This window comes from Myotis yumanensis, unplaced genomic scaffold, assembly GCF_028538775.1.
Source record: "Myotis yumanensis isolate MYYU_CA2020_CCGP unplaced genomic scaffold, mMyoYum1.0.hap1 SCAF_3, whole genome shotgun sequence".
NCBI lineage: Eukaryota > Metazoa > Chordata > Mammalia > Chiroptera > Vespertilionidae > Myotis > Myotis yumanensis.
This window is the reverse complement of record NW_027223754.1, coordinates 122,820,421-122,838,647: the sequence shown is the minus strand read 5'-3', so window position 1 is coordinate 122,838,647 and position 18,227 is coordinate 122,820,421. Positions and strand designations below refer to the sequence as shown.

Here is an 18,227-nt window from a genome sequence, read left to right as displayed (position 1 = left end):
TATCCCCTGCACCATCACTTCTGGCCTCCAGCCACACAGAGGCCACCAGTCATGGTTTCTTGTGGGTCCTTCCAGAGAGTTCTATGCATATGCAAGTGCGCATGCATACACACAATTTTCACTTACAAAACGGTAGCACATTATTCTGCATTTGCCTACATTTTTCACTTGACAGTGTATTTCAGAGTGTGCTCCATATCTCATCTGCCTCCTAAAAACAAACCAATAGCAGTTTCCTAATGGCAACCATACATCTCTCACCAACTACTCCTGTGAAAAAGGCAAGTTCTTCCCCTTTTAGTTCACATATTACCAATGTAAACATTTAGAATGTCTAGGTTAGGAGGACTTCCAAGGTCATTTAGTCAAACATCCAAGCACCTTTTTTCACCCAGAAATGCTTTTTTTTTTGTTAACACGAAATAATCTGAATGTTTCTATGTGTATAAATGGGTCTGAGCAGTTCAAACCCACGTTGTTCAAGAGTCAGCTGTATTTTCTATCCCTGGTTGGTGGGGTCTGTGTAAGTGGAAGGCCATCTTAACTTATGTGGATTTCCAACTGCCCAGAGGATTGGCACTTCCAACCCCCATATTGTTCAAGGGTCTGATGTCTATTTATCTATATACTAGAGGCCTGGTGCAGGAAATTCATTCACAGGTAGGATCCCTAGGCATGGCTGGCAATCAGGGCCGATCAGGGTCTTCTGGCTGCGGGCCAGGGCCTCCCTTCCCTAGCTGCTGGCTGCCAGCCAGGGCCTTCCTTCCTTCTGCGCTGCCCCCTGGTGGTCAACACATGTCATAGCGAGTGATCAAACTCCCAGTCTCCCGGTAGAAGGGGACAATTTGCATATTAGGCTTTTATATATATAAACTAGAGGCCCGGTGCACAAAAATTTGTGCACTCGGTGGGGGGGGGTTGGTCCCCTCAGCCCAGTCTGTGCCCTCTTGCAGTCTGGGACCCCTCGGGGGATGACCACCTGCTGGCTTAGGCCTGCTCCCCGGGGGATTGGGCCGAAGATGGCAATCAGACATCCCTCTGGCAGCCTGGCAGCCCTCGGGGGATGTCCACTTGCCAGCGGGGAGCAGACCTAAGCAGCAGTCAGACATCCTTAGCGCTGATGAGGAGGCAGGAGAGGCTCCCACCACCACCACTGTACTGGCAGCCATCAGCCTGGCTTGTGGCTGAACAGAGCTCCCCCATGTGGGAGCGCACTGACCACCAGAGGGCAGCTCCTGCATTGAGCGTCTGCCCCCTGGTGGTCAATGTGTGTCATAGTGACCAGTCATTCCCAGTCTTTCTGCTGTTAGGGTCAGTTTGCATATTACCCTTTTACTATATAGGATAGAGGCCTGGCGCACAGGTGTGGGCAGGCTGGTTTGCCCTGAAAGGTGTCCCGGAACAGGGTGGGGGTCCCACTTGGGTGCCTGGCCAGCCTGGGTGAGCTGCTGATGGCTATTTGCAGCTGGTTACACTCCCTTCAGGGTGGGGGTCACCACTGGGGTGCCTGGCCAGCCTGGATGAGGGGCTGATGGCTATTTTCAGGCTGGCCACACCCCCTTTAGGGTGGGGGTTTACACTGGGGTGCCTGGCCAGTCTGGGTGAGGGGCTGAGGGCCGTTTTCAGGCTGGCCGGGACTGAAGCTCCCAGCCTCTCTTTTTTTTTCTTTTTTTTTCCTGAGATTTATTTACCTTCTATAATTGAAACATTGTTGCTGTCACTGGCACTCCCAGCTCCGTGGTCACAGCTGGCTGAAATCAGGTATCTGGGGTTTGTTTAGCTTCTATAATTGAAACATTGTTGCTTCCGGAGCTCAGAGCCGGGCCGCAGCAGACGGGGAACCTTGGCTTCCTCCTTCACTGGAGCAAGCAAGCCTCATGTTCGCTTCAGCTGCGTGGCTGCCGGCCGCCATCTTTGTTGGCAGTTAATTTGCATATCGCCCTGATTAGCCAATGGGAAGCATAGCAGAGGTACAGTTAATTACCCTTTTTGTCTTTTATTAGATAGGATATCCAACTGGATTTATGTTTACTAGACAAATGGACAAATATGTCTGCATGAATATGTAATATAATATATGTGTGTATATATGTGTGTTGGTATAGCTCCAATGGTCAGCTGGTTCTGTGAGAACAAGGCCAGAGAAGACCTGCAACACCTTCTTATTTAGGAATTGGTTCCTCAGTCAAAACCCCTAGGACAGCGGTTCTCAACCTGTGGGTCACGACCCCTTTGGCAGTCGAACGACCCTTTCACAGGGGTTGCCTAAGACCATCCTGCATATCAGATATTTACATTACAATTCATAACAGTAGCAACATTACAGTTATGAAGTAGCAATGAAAATAATTTTATGATTGGGTCACAACATGAGGAACTGTATTTAAAGGGCCAGAAGGTTGAGAACCACTGCCCTAGGAGAACCCAGACCTGAGATCTGCAATGAGTGGTTTTCCAAAGCACGGGTAAGCTTTCTGCTCCCTCTGCCCCCAGAGAGAAGCAGGACCAGGTGGGGTTGCACGAAGCGGCCAGGCAAGCTTGGCTCCTGGGGCACAGAGGCAGCCAGGAGGCAGCTCTAATTGCTAATCAGAGCAGAATCCTAGACAGGGGTTTGGGAACCTGGTTCGGGTAATGGCAAATATGTTGTTTTTCCCCCAAGTTAAAATTAAATATAATTGGTAATAAAATGTTAGGAATTTGCAGCTCTGCAGGAGCCAGAGAAGTTTTGTTTCTTAATTAGGATTATCTGAGGTGAACTTAGAATTTAATTCAGTCTGTTATTGTTGTAAATTGACTTTATAGTTATTCTATAAAGGGGGGAAAGCCACCACTGATACCTCTTCAGGAACCAGGTCATTGTGAGCTTGGCAGAGTCTTATGGACCCAGCAAACTGGTTCTGTTTTCTCCAGCTCAATGACATGGATGGGTGGCCGAGGGTGACTGTCCTTGCCCAGCCCAGGGTGTGCACAATCCAGATGCCCTGACTGACAGCCTATGCAGGTTGACAATGTTATCAGGCCGTAAGATGCTCCCTTCACTAAATGCCATGCTGTGGTTTGGAGACGTGGAACTTTGGGTCCTTTGCATAAACCATGGTGCAGAGCACAGAGGAAAGGATGGAGGTGAAGTTATGAAGTCAACCACGCTTTATTTCCCAGTGTCTCCAGTTCTGCCTTTTTTCCTTTTTTCCCTGAGTGTTGTTGAGTACCTCCCCAACTCACTCCCCTTTCCTCCCTCCCTTCCTTCCTTCCTTCCTTCCTTCCTTCCTTCCTTCCTTCCTTCCTGTCTTCCTTCCTCTAGCCCTGCCTTCCTTTTTCCCCTCCCCACTCTTTCCTTCCCTCTCTCCTTTCTTCCTTCCTGCTGCTTCTTGTTGACTCTGCCTGCGTACAGGGCCCTGCAGGGAGGATATAAATGCAAGCAAACCGGACAGGACCCTGCCTCACTACGTTGCCCTCCAGCCACCCATGCAACTTTCAGCTTCTCTCTCCCTCCTCACAACTCCCTATATGGCCACCATGTTCACACTGTGATATAAAGAGCTGATTACAACTGATGCATTAAGTCTCTGCTTTACAGCTAGAGATAAGAAATCCTAAGTCAAAGAAATGAGTGATCAATGGTGGAAATCCCAGATATCTGAAAACAGATTGGAGACTTTGGGGGGTGAAGCAGGAAAGTGATTCTTTGAGAGCTCCTAGAAACAAACCTAACCAACACCCAAGGGAAAAAGAATACCAGTTCTGCTCTCACCCTCCAAGACTGGGCTGGAGAAAAATATTGATTCTAATCCCCTGAACTCTGGGGGGCAGGACCGTTTGGAGCCTGGGAAAAAGTGGTTCTCTATCATAGAGTCATGCTCAGAGGTGGCGTGCAAGTGGCTGCAGAATGAGCATGCCTGGGGCCAGGAGGCCTTGATGAGGACCCTGGGTTGTCTGTGTGAGCTGGGAGGGTTATCGAAGCTCTGCCTGTGTCTGTGAAATGGGGTGTCTGTGATGACTAACTGAGGTCATGGCTGTGAGCACTTGCACGTGGCAGGTGCTCTCTAAGGAAGGTCATGTTCCTTGAAACCCTTTAGTCCCCAGTGCGGGCACTGCCTGCTTGTTCCAGTGTGAGGGCTCCCGGGTGCCTCATACCCCATAGCTCCCCCGCTCCCCGAACAATCATTCATCACTACTGTTTGCCTCCTCCTCAGGGAAGTGTACCGCGTGACGGAGAGTCTGCAGAGGGAGAAGTCGGGACTCCTGAAGCAGCTGGATTTCCTGAGGTGGGTCAGCGCTGTGTGTGTTCTGAGAGCGCATCCCAGATGCCTCAGGTGGGGGCCAGGCTGAGTCCTCCCTGCCTATGTGCCAGAAAACATAGCCGCTGAGAGAGCGCCCTCATTTCCCTGCCCTTGACATACTGTTCAGACACCAAGTACCACCCTCTCCATTATGTTTGGTCCATCTACACACGCCCACTTCCCTCTCCAGTTTATACCCCTGTGGGCGGGCCCTCCCTCGTTCTTCTCGGGGTCTCTCACAGCATCCTGCACGGCCCTTGTCAAGTAGAAGGGGACCTGAATTTGTTGAGCATCTACACTGTGCCCGCCATACTACCCCTTTCATCCTCAACAGAACTTAGGAAAGTAGGTAGGGCAGTTGTTAATACAGGAGTTAGCTGGTGAGGAAGTTGATATTAGAGAAATGAGATAATTTACCAAAAGTGACACAGCTACTCGCTGGTGGAGCCAGAATTGAGATCCACATCGGGTCAATTCTCTTTATCCTGCCGTATTCCGTTCATGTTTGTTGAATGAGTTCAGGCACACCTTATCTTATTGTCCTTTACTTTGTTGTGCTTTGCAGATATTGCGGTTTTTTTTTTTTACAAATTGCATGTTTGGGGCCATGGTGCATCGGGCAAGTCTATTGGTGCCATATTTCCACAAGGCTCAAATGATGTGTCGCATTTTTTAGCAATAAAGTATTTTTTAATTAAGATTTGTACGTTTTTTAGACATCATACTATTGCACACTTAATAGACTACAATATAGAATAAAATTATATTTATATGTACCAGGAAACCGAAAAATTCATGACTTGCTTTATGACAATATTCCCTTTAATTGCCATGGTCAGCAATCTGCAGGGTCTGCCTGAAAATGAGTCAAAACAGCACCAAGAATGGCGTTTCCTTCGCCTGCTAAAGCCCACTGTAACTTCAAAGCTCGTTGGTCTGGAATGCGCCCAAAACCCAAAACCAAACCAAACCCCACCAAACCTGTGTGGGGAAAGGTGGCATTTTGAGTTCCGCCTCTGAGGTTTCTAAGTGCCTGCTGCCTACCAACCACCTCCTGGGGAGTGGTGACCAAGCAGAAGGACTTCGGTTCTGATTTGTAAAGGGCAAATGCTTTTAAGTCAGGTAAATGATGAAGCTTTTGTTTAGTTTTTTTGTTTGAAAGCAAGGTAAGGTCACTGTGTCTCACATCCATGATGCTACCAGATTGAAAAGTGCTTCAAATTGAATGCCCTTCAAATTTACTGCGCTTAATGCCTGGTTCCTACAGGCCCCAAAGGCCAAGTTCTCATCCACTTAAGAGAAGATGTTGATTCTTAGGAAGGCGTTGGTGAAAGGAAGAGAACAAGATGTTCAAGGCCAAGTTTTTGTGTTTTCCCCCCTTCTTTCTATTATACTTGGAAAAAAAGAAAAGGGCAGATTCAACATGAGTGAGCAGAGGGGAGTGACAAGGCCGCACTCTGCCAATGCTTGTGGGTCTTTTTAAAGGAGAGCAGCCTTTGTGCAGAATCACGTGGCTGGAGCTACTGCATGGTTACCAAGCTCAGCCTCTGCCAGCTGGTGAGAGCCCAGATGTGCCCAGTAAATGGCCATGTTACAGTGATGACAGTCAGACCACAGCTGTGACCTCCCTTTGGAGAGATCTAAATGTGTTATAATATTTCTTATACAGTATCTCATCCTCCCCTCCCCATCTAGCTACTTTGCATTTCTTTAATCACTTTCAACAAAACTTACAGAAAAATTGTTTGCCCTTATATTCACTATCTCCATTTCTTTTCCTCATATTCTCACCCTCTAGTCAGGCTGTTTCTACCACTATTCCTCTGAAAGTGGAACTAATGACCAACATGTTAATTAAAATATTGACCAATTCTCAGGCCCCACCCTCGTCCCTAGCAGTCTGTTCTTGGTACTGCGCCTATAGGGCTCCTTTGAAAACCTGGGTCAGATCAGGACACTCCTCTGCCTCTCCACACCCACCCCCACGGCTCCATCTCTCAATTGGAGGAAAAATCAAAGTTCTTACAATGGCCCACAGGCCATGAACGGCAGGTCGCCCTCCTCCTCTATCTTTTCTCTGACCTTGTCTCCTAATGCTCTTCCTCTGAGCACGCTGCTGCCTTTCGTTCTGTTCCTCATGCACAGCAGGCCTCCTCCAGCCCAGGCTGTGCCCCGGCAGTCCCTTCTGCATGCCAGGCTCTTGCCTCAAATACCCATAGTGCTCCTCTTTCCTCCTCTGAATCTCCGCTCAGATGTTGCCTTTTCAACAAGCCCCCCCCCCCCTCCCCCCCCGCCACACCTCACCACCCTATTGAAACACCACTCTATCCCTGGCACACTTTATTCCACTTTCCTGCTTTTTCTCAGAAGCGGTTATGCCTGCACTAAAATACAAATTCTCTGAGGGCAGGAACTTCTTGTTTTGTTCATTGGTGTAACCTTCATAGGCAGAACGGTGCCTGGCACATAGTAGGTGTCTAGGAGACTCTTGTTGGGAGGATGTAGGCACAAATGAGTGGTTCACAGAGGGCACAAGGCCCCAGAGCAACTCACAGGCTCAGAGTGACTCCTGGGCACCCTCGGGGGGAGGCTCCCTGGTGATGGCATAGACCCGTGCATGATCTGAAGGGCATGGGTGCCAGGAGGCCATTCTGTCTATCCCCTTCCTCTGAGCTGATTTACACAGACTACCCTCTGCCATTAACCACAACCCCTAAGGAAAGACGTTGCACCCGTGCCGGGCCTTCCACAGCACGCCTTCCTCTGTACCACCCGCTGGCGACTGCTGCTATTGGCTCAGTGGACCACAAACTCCATGTTTGAACAGATTCCCCTTTTCCATCACAGGGAAAGGAACAAGCACCTCCGGGATGAAAGGGACATATGTTTTCAGGTAAGTGCCCGGTGCCCCCTCCTCTGGGGAAAGACAAGGACTGTGGTCCAGTGGCAGCCAGAGCCTGAGCCGGGACTGGTCGGCAACGTCCTGAGGTTTGGGGTCTGCTTGCTCCTTTCTGTGTGGCAGGACCATGGCATATCCTTTTTAGAAAATAATAAAAATGCAGGGGATCTCCTGGGTAACAGTGTGTTAATTTCCCATGAAGTCACACACTTCCCTCTTGGCATAACAAGGCAAATAATTGGGAGGGTCACGCATTTCTTGGATGCAGAAATGGTAGTTCTGTCCTGAGATGACGCAGTTGAAATGTCATGATCACTTTTATTTTATTTTTTTAAAATATATTTTATTGATTTTTTACAGAGAGGAAGGGAGAGGGATAGAGAGTTAGAAACATCAATGAGAGAGAAACATCGATCAGCTGCCTCTTGCACACCCCCTACTGGGGATGTGCCTGCAACCAAGGTACATGCCCTTGACCGGAATTGAACCTGGGACCTTTTAGTCTGCAGGCCCACGCTCTATCCACTGAGCCAAACCGGTTAGGGCTGTCATGATCACTTTTACATCACAATGCTCGCAGCGTTTTTCTTCATTAAAATTTTTATCTCTTGATGAAAAATTTGCATTTTAATTCAAAATTCAAAATGTATGCTTTACAATTTACATAGTAGATTTTATGAGCAATATTTTTACCCTGTGGGGGCCCCTGCTTCTCCAGACCTGAGCACAATACTTATATATTTTCCCAAATAACACAAAATTCTATATTTATTTAAAATATTCCCTTTGGGCTGCATTAAACAAAATCTAGGATCCCACATTCCCCTACTTTCTTCCCTCTTAGCAGCTGTTGGATGCTCTCAAGGAAAGAAAAATGGTGGCAGGACTGATTGATGTGAGATTTTATTTATTAGAATGATCATATCATGAAGTTCATGTGTGTCCTTGGACAAGTCATTTGCCTCCTTGGACCATGACCCTGCCTACCTCATCAGGAAAGGGAATCCCTCTTCTTTATTTTTTTCCCCCCAAAATTGTAGGGATTTTTGAGAAAAACTTTTGGCAAGAGGAGGTCTCCCACTGGACCCTTGACTGAACAGTGGCCTAAATGCAGGCAGCAAGGGGCAGCTGGTTTGCCCTGAGTGAAGTGCACCCGGTTTAAACTGCGAATCCTGGAGGGACCTTGTTCCACCGTTTCCTTTCTATCACTGACTGGCAGCAAACACCTCTGCGCCACCTGAGTCCTACCAGAGCAAGGCTTCAGCCTACACGTGTGTTTGATGATGATAATGGTTATTATTTTAGAAGTAACTGCATTTATTTTAAAACTTCCAACCAAATGCCATCCTAATCCCTTGACCTTGCTTCCCCTCACCTGCCAAACTCATTTTGCTTTGAAAAGGGAATGGGCTTAAGAAAGAGGGATAAAATCATGTTAATTCTTTTTTTTAAATCATGTTAATTCTGGGTAATAATTAAAGATTAACTTGGAATCATTATAGTCATATTTGCAGAGGCCCTGGGAGTCCTGCCAATTCCCCTGCTCCCCCCCGCTTCCCCCCCCCCCCCCCCCCCCCCCGCCCCCTTAAGGATCATCAGGAATCATGGGGATGGCTGGTTAATGAGAGATTCCTTTAGGGACTGTTAGGGAGCATTAGCAAAGAGGGTGCAAGCCCCCACCACACCCAGGCTCTTCCTTACAGATGTGTGAGCCATTTATCCACACCCAGCCCCCGCCCACAAAAGGTTTGAAATACCCTATGCTAGCTTAGTAGCTGTGGATGGGGGCTGGGTGAACTGATCCTCTGGGCTGGTCTCTTTCTCATGTCCGAGGCTTTGGGAATACCTGGAACTGGAGCCACACAGAGAGTGTGATTTAAAGAGCCAGAGTCTTTTCTGTCCATAAGCATTCTTCCTATGCTTTCCACATCTAGCTCCTCTCACTTGTGCTCTTGCAAATTATCAATAGTCCTGTGAAGGACAATATCATGGACCCCAGGCTCTAAACTGTGTGTTGGCTCATTTGATTAGGTTATTAGACAGGAAGTGGAGGAATTCTGGTGAAAATGCCAGCAGGGAGAGCAGAACATCACTTGCTTATTCAGAGTTTTGTCTAAAGCCTGAGCTAGGAGGTGGGAAAGTTGAGCCCTTTCTGCTCAAACATTGGGACAAACTGGCAGGCATGGATCTGAGGGCCTTTTGTGTTTCTGCAGAAAGATAAGGCAGCCAAAGCAAACACAGCTGCTGCCAAGGCAAGCTGGAAACAGAGATCTGGCTCTGTGATAGGCAAATATATGGACGGCAGAGGGATCCTTAGAAGGTAAGTTGTCCTCTATTTGTTCACTTGTTATCTGTTCGCTGGTCTTGTACTTCTTGGGAGCAGGCCCCAAGCCTGTGCTATGCTGAGTGCAGACTGGCCCTTGGGAAGTGGCACTGGTGGGGAAGCCTGGGGTCAGCTGTGCTCACTCCCCTTGAATCTTGGAGGACATATTCCTTCTTGTTCTGATATCCAAGGAGGAGTCTGGTGCAGAGCGAGCCCCTAGGACAGGCCATTGTCTTTTCTGTCCTTCCCCTCCTGTCCAGTGTGTGCCTGCAGAGAGTGACCGAAGCAGTGCTATAGATGAGCAGAGGAGAGAGAACAAGAGCGGTCAGGGACAGAGATGGAGGGTGTGGCCTGACGATGCCCAGTTGTCAGTTGAGCAGAATGGATACACTTGGTTTTTCAGGCACATGACTATTTGGGCTCTAAAGGGCAATTAAAGTGCCCTATGGAATCTCTAATAGTTGAACTCCTTCACAGACAAGAATAGGGCCTGTGCTTGACTGATTCCTTTCAATGATTCATATTTAATTAACTCAAAGATGACATGTTTTGTTCCTGTTGGATAACACATAATTGCATCCCCAAAGGAGGAGTTTGTTGTTTATTCAGAGACCAGCCAATCCCCTTCTTCTTCTTGTTGGCATGTGCTCCATCCACATTGATGGCCAGAGAGAGGTAGAGGCAGCTGGATCCCTTAGTATTAGATCTGGAGACAAAGTGTGCGAACTTGCTCATCTAGGAGACACTGAGGACAGCAAGCATGCAATACCAAGTGGGCAAAGGGAGGTGGCTCTGGACTGTCAGTCAGCTGATGAGTCGAGTCTTTGGAGCTGATCATTGTGAATTTCTAAGTATCTGAACAGTGAGATACAATTTTGGAGCTAAGTTGTGCAATAATAGTTGGCCTGTTGGTTCCTCAGAACAGAATCTATTCATTGATTGATTCAGTCAATAAGCATTTACCAATTCCCTCCTCTGTAGCAGACAGTTTTTTGAATTCTGTGAAGATTCCAAAGATAAATTAGACATGAGCCCTGCCATTAATGTCTATTATCGAGTGCCTGCAATGTGCAGATACTGCGCTGTGTGCTGGGTATATATACAGTGGTAGCAAACAGGGTCTAGGGCCACTTCCCCCTGACTGACTTGCAGGGTCACTGAAAGAGAAAGGAAAAGGAAGGAGAGGCAGATCGAGATACCCTGGCTTCCTTCGACCCAAAGCCCGTGCTCTAGTGGGCAGCTGCCGCTGAGCCAGGAGACATCTGACTAGTGGGGACACACAGTTAGTTAGGGCTGGCCTTGGGACCAGAGTTGAGGCTGTCTGATCGTTAACCCAGGATGCTTTATTTATGCTCCTTTCTTCACACCCTTTTCTTCTTTACCATAGCATTTCTCACAACTTGTAAAAATGTTTAGTTGTGTCATTATTGCTCTAGCCCTTCCACTAAGCTGAGCATTCCTCAAGGACAGGGGATGTGTCCATTTGTTCATGACTGTGACATTAGCTTTATACCTGATAGATCATCATTATTACCCTCACTGTCATCACCATCATCACCTTCATCATCATCACCTTCACCATCACCTTCATCACCTTCACCATCAGGCTCTTGTATAAGTGTGTTGAGTGAATGAACTAAACAATGCTGGGTCTGGTTTTCCCTTTTCCAGAGCTCTGTGCCCCCAAGATGTGGTGCTCTTTTGTCATCTGTCAGAAAAGCGCTATGGCTTCCATACGGATACATTTTATAATTTCCTTCCCCCTCTTCCTTCTTCCCCACCCCAAACAGCCAGTCAGAGGAGGAGGAGGACGTGTTTGGCATGCTGAGGAGGAGAAGCTCCCTGGGCCTGAGTGGGTATCCCCTTCCAGAAGAGGAGCCAGGAACCAGGGAGCCAGGGGCTGAGGGTCCACGCCCCCGGGCACTCCGCAGAATCATCTCCATTGAAGAAGACCCCCTGCCCCAGCTCCTGGATGGCAGCTTTGAGCGGCCACTGAGCGAATGCCCAGAAGAGGAGGAGGTCTCCGACCAGGGGGTGGAAGGACAAAGCCAGCAGGCCCAACCTTCTCAGGGGGAACTCATGCCCACATCTCCCCGAGGGCAGCCTGTTGGGAAAGAAGCTCTGTCTAAGGTAAGGGCGCATCGCACCTTGATTTTAGAGGTCACTCCTATGCCATGTCCCAAAGGCAGCTAGAAAATTAGATGTGACTGGTCTCATGATTCAACATATTTGTGTCCTTCAAATACTACCTTTCCCTGCTTAGCTGAGTGTCTTGGGGGAGACTCAGGGGTCCTGGTAAATTCTCCTTATAAACTCTGATGTTTGTCCCACTCCCTACCCTATGCTCTTTTCTGATTCAGCGTAAGGCACCAACCCCATGTCCCACCTGAATCCCCACCAGGTCTTCCTCTAAACTCTGTGGGGAGAAGGAGGCCATATGAACCAATCTCCTCTGGCTCATAGTGATGATGTTCCACACCTTGCTTGTGACCTAAGCCTAGGAGCCTTCCTTGGGCCCTGACCTCTCCACTTGACCCTCCAAAGCAGCTTTAGAAATGTCCCGGCAGTGTGAAAGAGGCTCCCCTGCACACTAGGCCAGCCCTTTAGAATTAGCCCTTGCCCCCTAGAGCATTTCCATGGCTGTATTAGCATGTGTGACAGGAAGACTTCTCTGGCCACTGTGCAGGGACATGTGGTGTCAGTTATCACCCTTGGGTCTGGATTAAGATTCATGCCTATGTGTCACTCCTCTGAAGGGTGGAATGGTGAAGGCCCAGGCCCCAGGGAAGGTGAAGAATTGGTGGCACCCACTGGTGAGTGGGGCCCCTCCCCTTACCTGTCCTTCCACAACCCTGTCAGCGCTATACATGCAGGCATTGGGCACAGATGGGGTTTTCAGTACCCCATGCTTTCCCCCCAAATGTGAAAGAAATGTCAAGAGGCCAGCGGTAGAGGGAAAAGGCTAAGCATTGTGTGTGCTATGGCATTTGATCCTTGCAGTCATCTAATGAGGTGTCAGAGATGTGTTCTTCCTTCTGGAAGACTGGGAAGTAAAGTCCAAAGGGGTGTGGCCTGGCCCAGCCTTCTCCCTCTGCTCTCACACATTGAGGCTCCACCAGGCTGGGCTGCCTTCCAGCTGGGGACAGAAACTGCGGCAACGAGGAAATATGATCCACCAGCAACCACAGCAGCCTCAGCAGAGGCTCTGCTCCTCGGAAGGTGGCATGAGGCAGGCCCTCCGAGCCAGGCTGCTGAGCCAGAAACTGTGCAACCTTTTGGGACAGTAGATTGATAGCAGGAATCATGAACTTATAAATACCACGTCCTTTGAACCAGCACTTCTCCTTCTAGCAATCTTTTCTCAGGAAATAACCAAAGTCAGACAAAGATTTAATGCAAGAATATAAGTGTACTAGAGGCCCAATGCATGAAATTCGTGCAAGAGTTGGCCTTCCTTCCCCCTGCTGCTGGCTCCGGCTTCCCTCCAGCACCCAGGACCCCGGCTTCCCTCAAACTCCCGGCTTCATCCGGAAGGTCGTCTGGAATGATGTCTGGTCTAATTAGCACATTATGCTTTTATTATTATAGATAATAGCAAACAATTGAAAATCTAATAGGACATAAACTATAGCATATTAATTCAGTAGAATATTACACTGCTGTTAAAAATAACATTTAAAAAATAGTGAACCAGAGAAATATTTATAATTTAATAATATATGAAAATGATAAAATTATAATATCTCAAGTAATTCTCAATAAAACATATGTTCATTCATCTATATAGAAAAAAAAAGCCTGGAAGAAATGCATTTGATCATGAGTGGTGACCACTGTAGGGCAGTAGGGTAGATTATAATTATTATTTTCCTCCCTACTTTTCTGTATTTCCTAATTCTAAAAAAAAAAAAGTACATATTAGTTTTATTTTTAAAGTGGTGGGAAGGAGATTAGCAGACATTTCTCCAGTTCTCTTGCCCCAGTCCGGTTGGCTCACTGTGGATTAGCCCCAGAAGGTACACGGGTTAAGTGCGTGAACACTGGGTAGGAGTTTGCTGCACCTGGGAGGTGTGTCCTGCTGCAGCTGAACCATCAATAAATGTGTTTATCTTCTTTGGCCTGAAAAAAAAATAGTGTTCTGTCCCATGGTGGGGTGGGCACAGGGCTAACGTCAGGCACAGCCTCTGCAGCCGGGACCTGCTCCTCCTGCCCTGGGCTTCTCATATCTCTCCACCCCTGGGCCTGAGGACACAGATGCTGCACTGAGCTTTCGTCTCAAAAAATTACAGCGCGACAGAGGCTGAGCAGAGACTGGCAGAGAGCCCATACCCTTGGCATTGCAAGAGTAAAGAAAATGGGCAGGGGGCATAGTTTTTGAGTGTGGAGCATTTTTTTCTTTAAGTTTAAATTCCTGAAATTGACCTTGAATTCCTACTGAAGTGCTGCATGGAATTGATTTCTCCCCAAAAGGCTGTTAGTGGCTTTTCTCTGATACTCAAGTGCTGCTAAGATCTGCTGCCACTCCATTATAGTATTTGCTCGATGAGAGGAGCTAATTCCCCCAAATCCACTTCTAAATAGATTCCAGAGAGTTTCCTCACTTGAACCTGCAGTGCTGGGCTGGGTTTGAAGGCAGGACTGGGGGGAGTGAGCAAACAGCTCTCCCAAAGGAATGAGGGCTCAGTGGAGGGCAATGACCCTGTGCGGGCGGCAGGTCCTTACTCTGCCTCTCATTCCCTCAGTGTCTAAGCAAGTCCATTCCCTACTGGGCTTCGGCATCCCAGACGAATGGGCAGCGGGCTCAGCCCCAACCCTCCTGCTGCTGGCAGGGCAGGAGGAGCAGCAGTGCTGGGGGATTTGAACGCGCTGCCAGTGGCCTGGTGTTAGCATTTCCCCTTCTACGAGGTGGAGACTGTCTTGCCTTTGTTCCCAGGGCAAATGGGGATCCTGGATGGAAGCTGATGAGATGGGACAGAAGAGCAAAGGGCAGGGAGGCAAGAGTATCCCCGTCAGTCTAGGCCAGTGATGGCGAACCTTTTGAGCTCGGCGTGTCAGCATTTTGAAAAACCCTAACTTAACTCTGGTGCCGTGTCGCATATAGAAATTTTTTGATATTTGCAACCATAGTAAAACACTTATATTTTTGATATTTATTTTATATATTTAAATGCCATTTGACAAAGAAAAATCAACCAAAAAAATGAGTTCGCGTGTCACCTCTGACACGTGTGTCATAGGTTCGCCATCACTGGTCTAGGCTTTCAATGAAAGGGCAGAAACAAGAGCCCTACCCCAGCCTGGGCTGTCTCTGCCCCTGTGACAAAGATGTCTTTTTTCTATCTCCCCTCCTCCCTGCAAACATATCTCCTATCTCCCCTTTCACCACTCCTGCTTCTGCTTTAAGCCCAGCTCAAGGCGTCTGCGGGGTGGATCCCGGCTCTCCTCCCTGCTGCCCGAGCACTTGGAACATTGTGCTGAGATTGTCTGTTTACATGCCTGTCCCCTTCTTTCCACCGAAAGCCAGGCCTCCTCCTCATCCCTGCATCATAGTAGGCAGACAACAGGTGCTGGATGAATGAATGTCCCTCTTCCCCTTGCTGATGCCCTGAGCCCAAAGCTACCTGCCTCTGCGGCTGGGTGGTCTCCTGGTGCCAGTGTGGAGGCCAGGTCCCCACTGTCCCCTGCACACTGTAGGGATGGGAGAAGGGCAGGTGGTGGCAGGAGCAGGGCTAGCGGCCACACTGTCTGCCGTCCACAGGAGGAAGGCTCTCTCTCCACCCCAGACCGGCTCTTCAAGATTGTGTTTGTGGGCAACTCCGCCGTAGGGAAGACATCCTTCCTGAGGAGATTCTGTGATGACCGGTTCTCCCCGGGCATGACAGCCACTGTGGGTAAGTTCTCACCCCTAAACTGGGTCCCGCCACCTCTGGGAAGGGGAGGTTGTGAGAAGGGGGCTGAGGGAGGCACTTGGAGCTCAATGGGAGCAGCTGTGGGCCCTCAGGGAGGGGAGGCCAGGTCTGCTTGCTCCACAGTGAGGCTGAGGGACAGGTGCAGTCCATTCCTGCAGAGGGCTAGCTGCTAAGCTCACTCCCAGTGGACAAGACCACCGAAAGCTTCCCATGTCCAGCTTGAGTAGAACTGAAGTTGCCAAAGATGGACTTCGGCCCTTCTACCCCTCTGAGCCTTTCTCTCCTATTGTTTCTTCCCACTTTCAGCAGGGCCCTGAATCTTCATGTTCCTGCTGGGGCTTATTCCCTTCCCCCCTCCCCCCACCCCTGTCACCACAACCACAACCCCCTCCATGAGCCAATTGCTTCCGTGCCCTGCCCCTCTCAGTGTGTGTGTGTGTGTGTGTGTGTGTGTGTGAGAGAGAGAGAGAGAGAGAGAGAGAGAGAGAGAGAGAACAGGAGGGAAGGAGGGCAGAGCTCTAGATGGCTCCTTTACGCAGATGACAAGACATTACCCGTCCTGCCTCCTGGGCCTGCTGGGTGGCAGCTGGAGTTCACTGGAGAAGCCCATTAGGCGCAACCATTAATGGATGATATGGCTTAATGTGCTCCCACTCCTGTGTAATATTTTATTTAGATGGAGGACTTTCTCCCTTCTCCAAAAGTTGCTCATTGCATTGGAATATGTGGTGAGACCACAGGCATCTTGACCTTTTTAGCTGTAACCAAGTTGAATCACCCAAACAAAAAATAAGTCCACTGAGTGCCTACTGTATGCCCTTTAACCACACTGATAAGTCAACTATATTTGAAAATATATGGATATATCTGAATATTTACCATGGGCTTTTATATTCATCCTTTTCACTCTACCTTCATACAACCCTGGGAGGCAAGTGTTGTTATCAGCCCAATGGACATATTAGGAAACTGAGGCCCAGAGAGGTGAAGAGGCTTGTCCACATTCCCATCAGCTGGTTGGTGCAGATAGTGGCCTCCCCTCTGCCCCCACACCCCTTCTGTTCCATTCCACAGTGTCCCTTGTAACTTTGAGTTGTGTGTGCTCAGCACCCCATGGGTTTTGAGGACACTTCCCTGCCACGGGAAGTGGACTGATGGGTGCAGGCAGGGGAGGCTGCTCAGGTTCAGTGGGGCATTAGAAGTCCCGGCTCTTTGTCTCTGCTCTGCCACTAACCAGTTATGTGACTTCAGGGGGACACGTTCCCTCTTTGGGCCTCAGTTTTTCTCATCTGAAAAATTAGGGAAATGAACTGGGTCACACAATACTGCTTCCAGGCCTGAGCCTCTGTCCAGGCCATCTTTTACCTTGGGGTGTCTGACAGCTGGCCCCACAAGACAAACTTTTCCTGCCCCAGAGTCCTGACTGGGGAGACTCCATGTTCTTCTGCTCATCCTAAACTGGCCCTTCTTCCAGCTTTCCTCTACAGACGGGTCTCCTCCCACCTGCTTCAGGGCGCCATTCTTCAGGGTGCTGGGCCTGTTCCTATGGTGTTTCCACATCTGGAATATCCTCCTGTCCCTCCCTTTTGCTCCATTTCACCCCAAAACTGAGAGCACCTCAAGATGAAGAATTGGGACCCTGAGTCCGTGAACTCATCCCAGAAGAATCTGGCCTTGTCTGCCCTGGAGAAAAGTGGCTGGGAGTGAGCCAGGTGCACTGAGCATGGTGATACAGGCAGCAATGGCTGAGGAGGTGGACTGGAATTCCTGGGAGATCATTCAGTGGGGTGGGCCCCGACAAGCCATGGCTCAAGCACAGACCATGAGAGGCAGGAGGACAGATTCCAAGTGTTTAGGTGCCTCTCCTGTTGAAATCAGGGAATCAGGATCCGTTTACGTTTCCAACTTGTGTCCCTAAGATGGAAGTCTCTAAAAAGAGAAAACCAGACTAATTTGCACTTCCCAGGGGGCCAATTATGGAAACACCTACAAGTTAGGTGCAGGAACTGTGGCTCAAATTAGTGTCCCAGCTACACAGCAGGCCTTGCTCTGGTGCACCTATCAGTAGGCACAGTCATAGGAGCCATCTGACAAATGCTTCTGTAAAAGGACAGAAGAGCCACAGAGTCCTGGCCCTGGAGGGCCAAAGCGGTCCAACCCTAGATTGAAGCTCTAGCCAACCACCTGTCCAGGGCAGCAGCCCCTGAACCATGAGCACAGTACAAACAGGGACTCAGCAGCCGCTTAAAGCTCACCTCCATCATCAAAGGGGACTTCCTGGCTTCCCACTGCCTCAAGGGACCATGACTAGTACTCAACTCCTGGCTTGTGCATAATGTAAGTTCTACAGTACAGCAGTGTGACTTGAGCACCTGCCTGCGTCACCTTAGCACCACATGATTCCTTCACAAGCAGGTGTTTGGGCCTTGTGGGTATCAAAGGATGGTCTTTTAGAACATCAGAGCTCATTTTGTAAATGAGAAGACTGATTATTAAAGGCAAAAGCTCCCTAGAACCCAGGACTCCGAGTCCAGTGTTTTTCCACTGCCCCACATTGAGTCACTGCCCCTGCTTTTCCCAACAGAATGCACTCTGCTCTTTCTTGGCCACCAGTTGGGTTTCTATCCCCCTCCCCATATCTACAGAGAAATCCCTAGTTGTCCCCATGACAACTTGCAGTCACTCACACTCCCACATCTGTCTTGCTCTAAATGACAGCTTGGTCCTGTCTTGTCACCCTTTCCGGAGTCCATCAACCAGCTCTAACTCATTACCATCCCACAACATAACACAATTCACGGTCACAGAGGCTCCGG

At 49.0% G+C, this 18,227-nt stretch overlaps 1 protein-coding gene across 2 annotated transcripts in view; it reads left to right on the top strand.

Annotated features, from left to right (window-relative positions):
* CRACR2A (calcium release activated channel regulator 2A) overlaps positions 1 to 18,227 on the top strand; it is a 138,875-nt gene that overhangs the window by 101,516 nt on the left and 19,132 nt on the right. For both annotated transcript variants that reach the window (XM_070407574.1, XM_070407573.1), the window contains 5 exons: positions 4,194 to 4,265; positions 7,128 to 7,173; positions 9,393 to 9,499; positions 11,293 to 11,632; positions 15,261 to 15,393. In XM_070407574.1, coding sequence (XP_070263675.1) covers positions 4,194 to 4,265; positions 7,128 to 7,173; positions 9,393 to 9,499; positions 11,293 to 11,632; positions 15,261 to 15,393 — 698 coding nt within the window. The remainder of the gene's footprint in view (positions 1 to 4,193; positions 4,266 to 7,127; positions 7,174 to 9,392; positions 9,500 to 11,292; positions 11,633 to 15,260; positions 15,394 to 18,227) is intronic.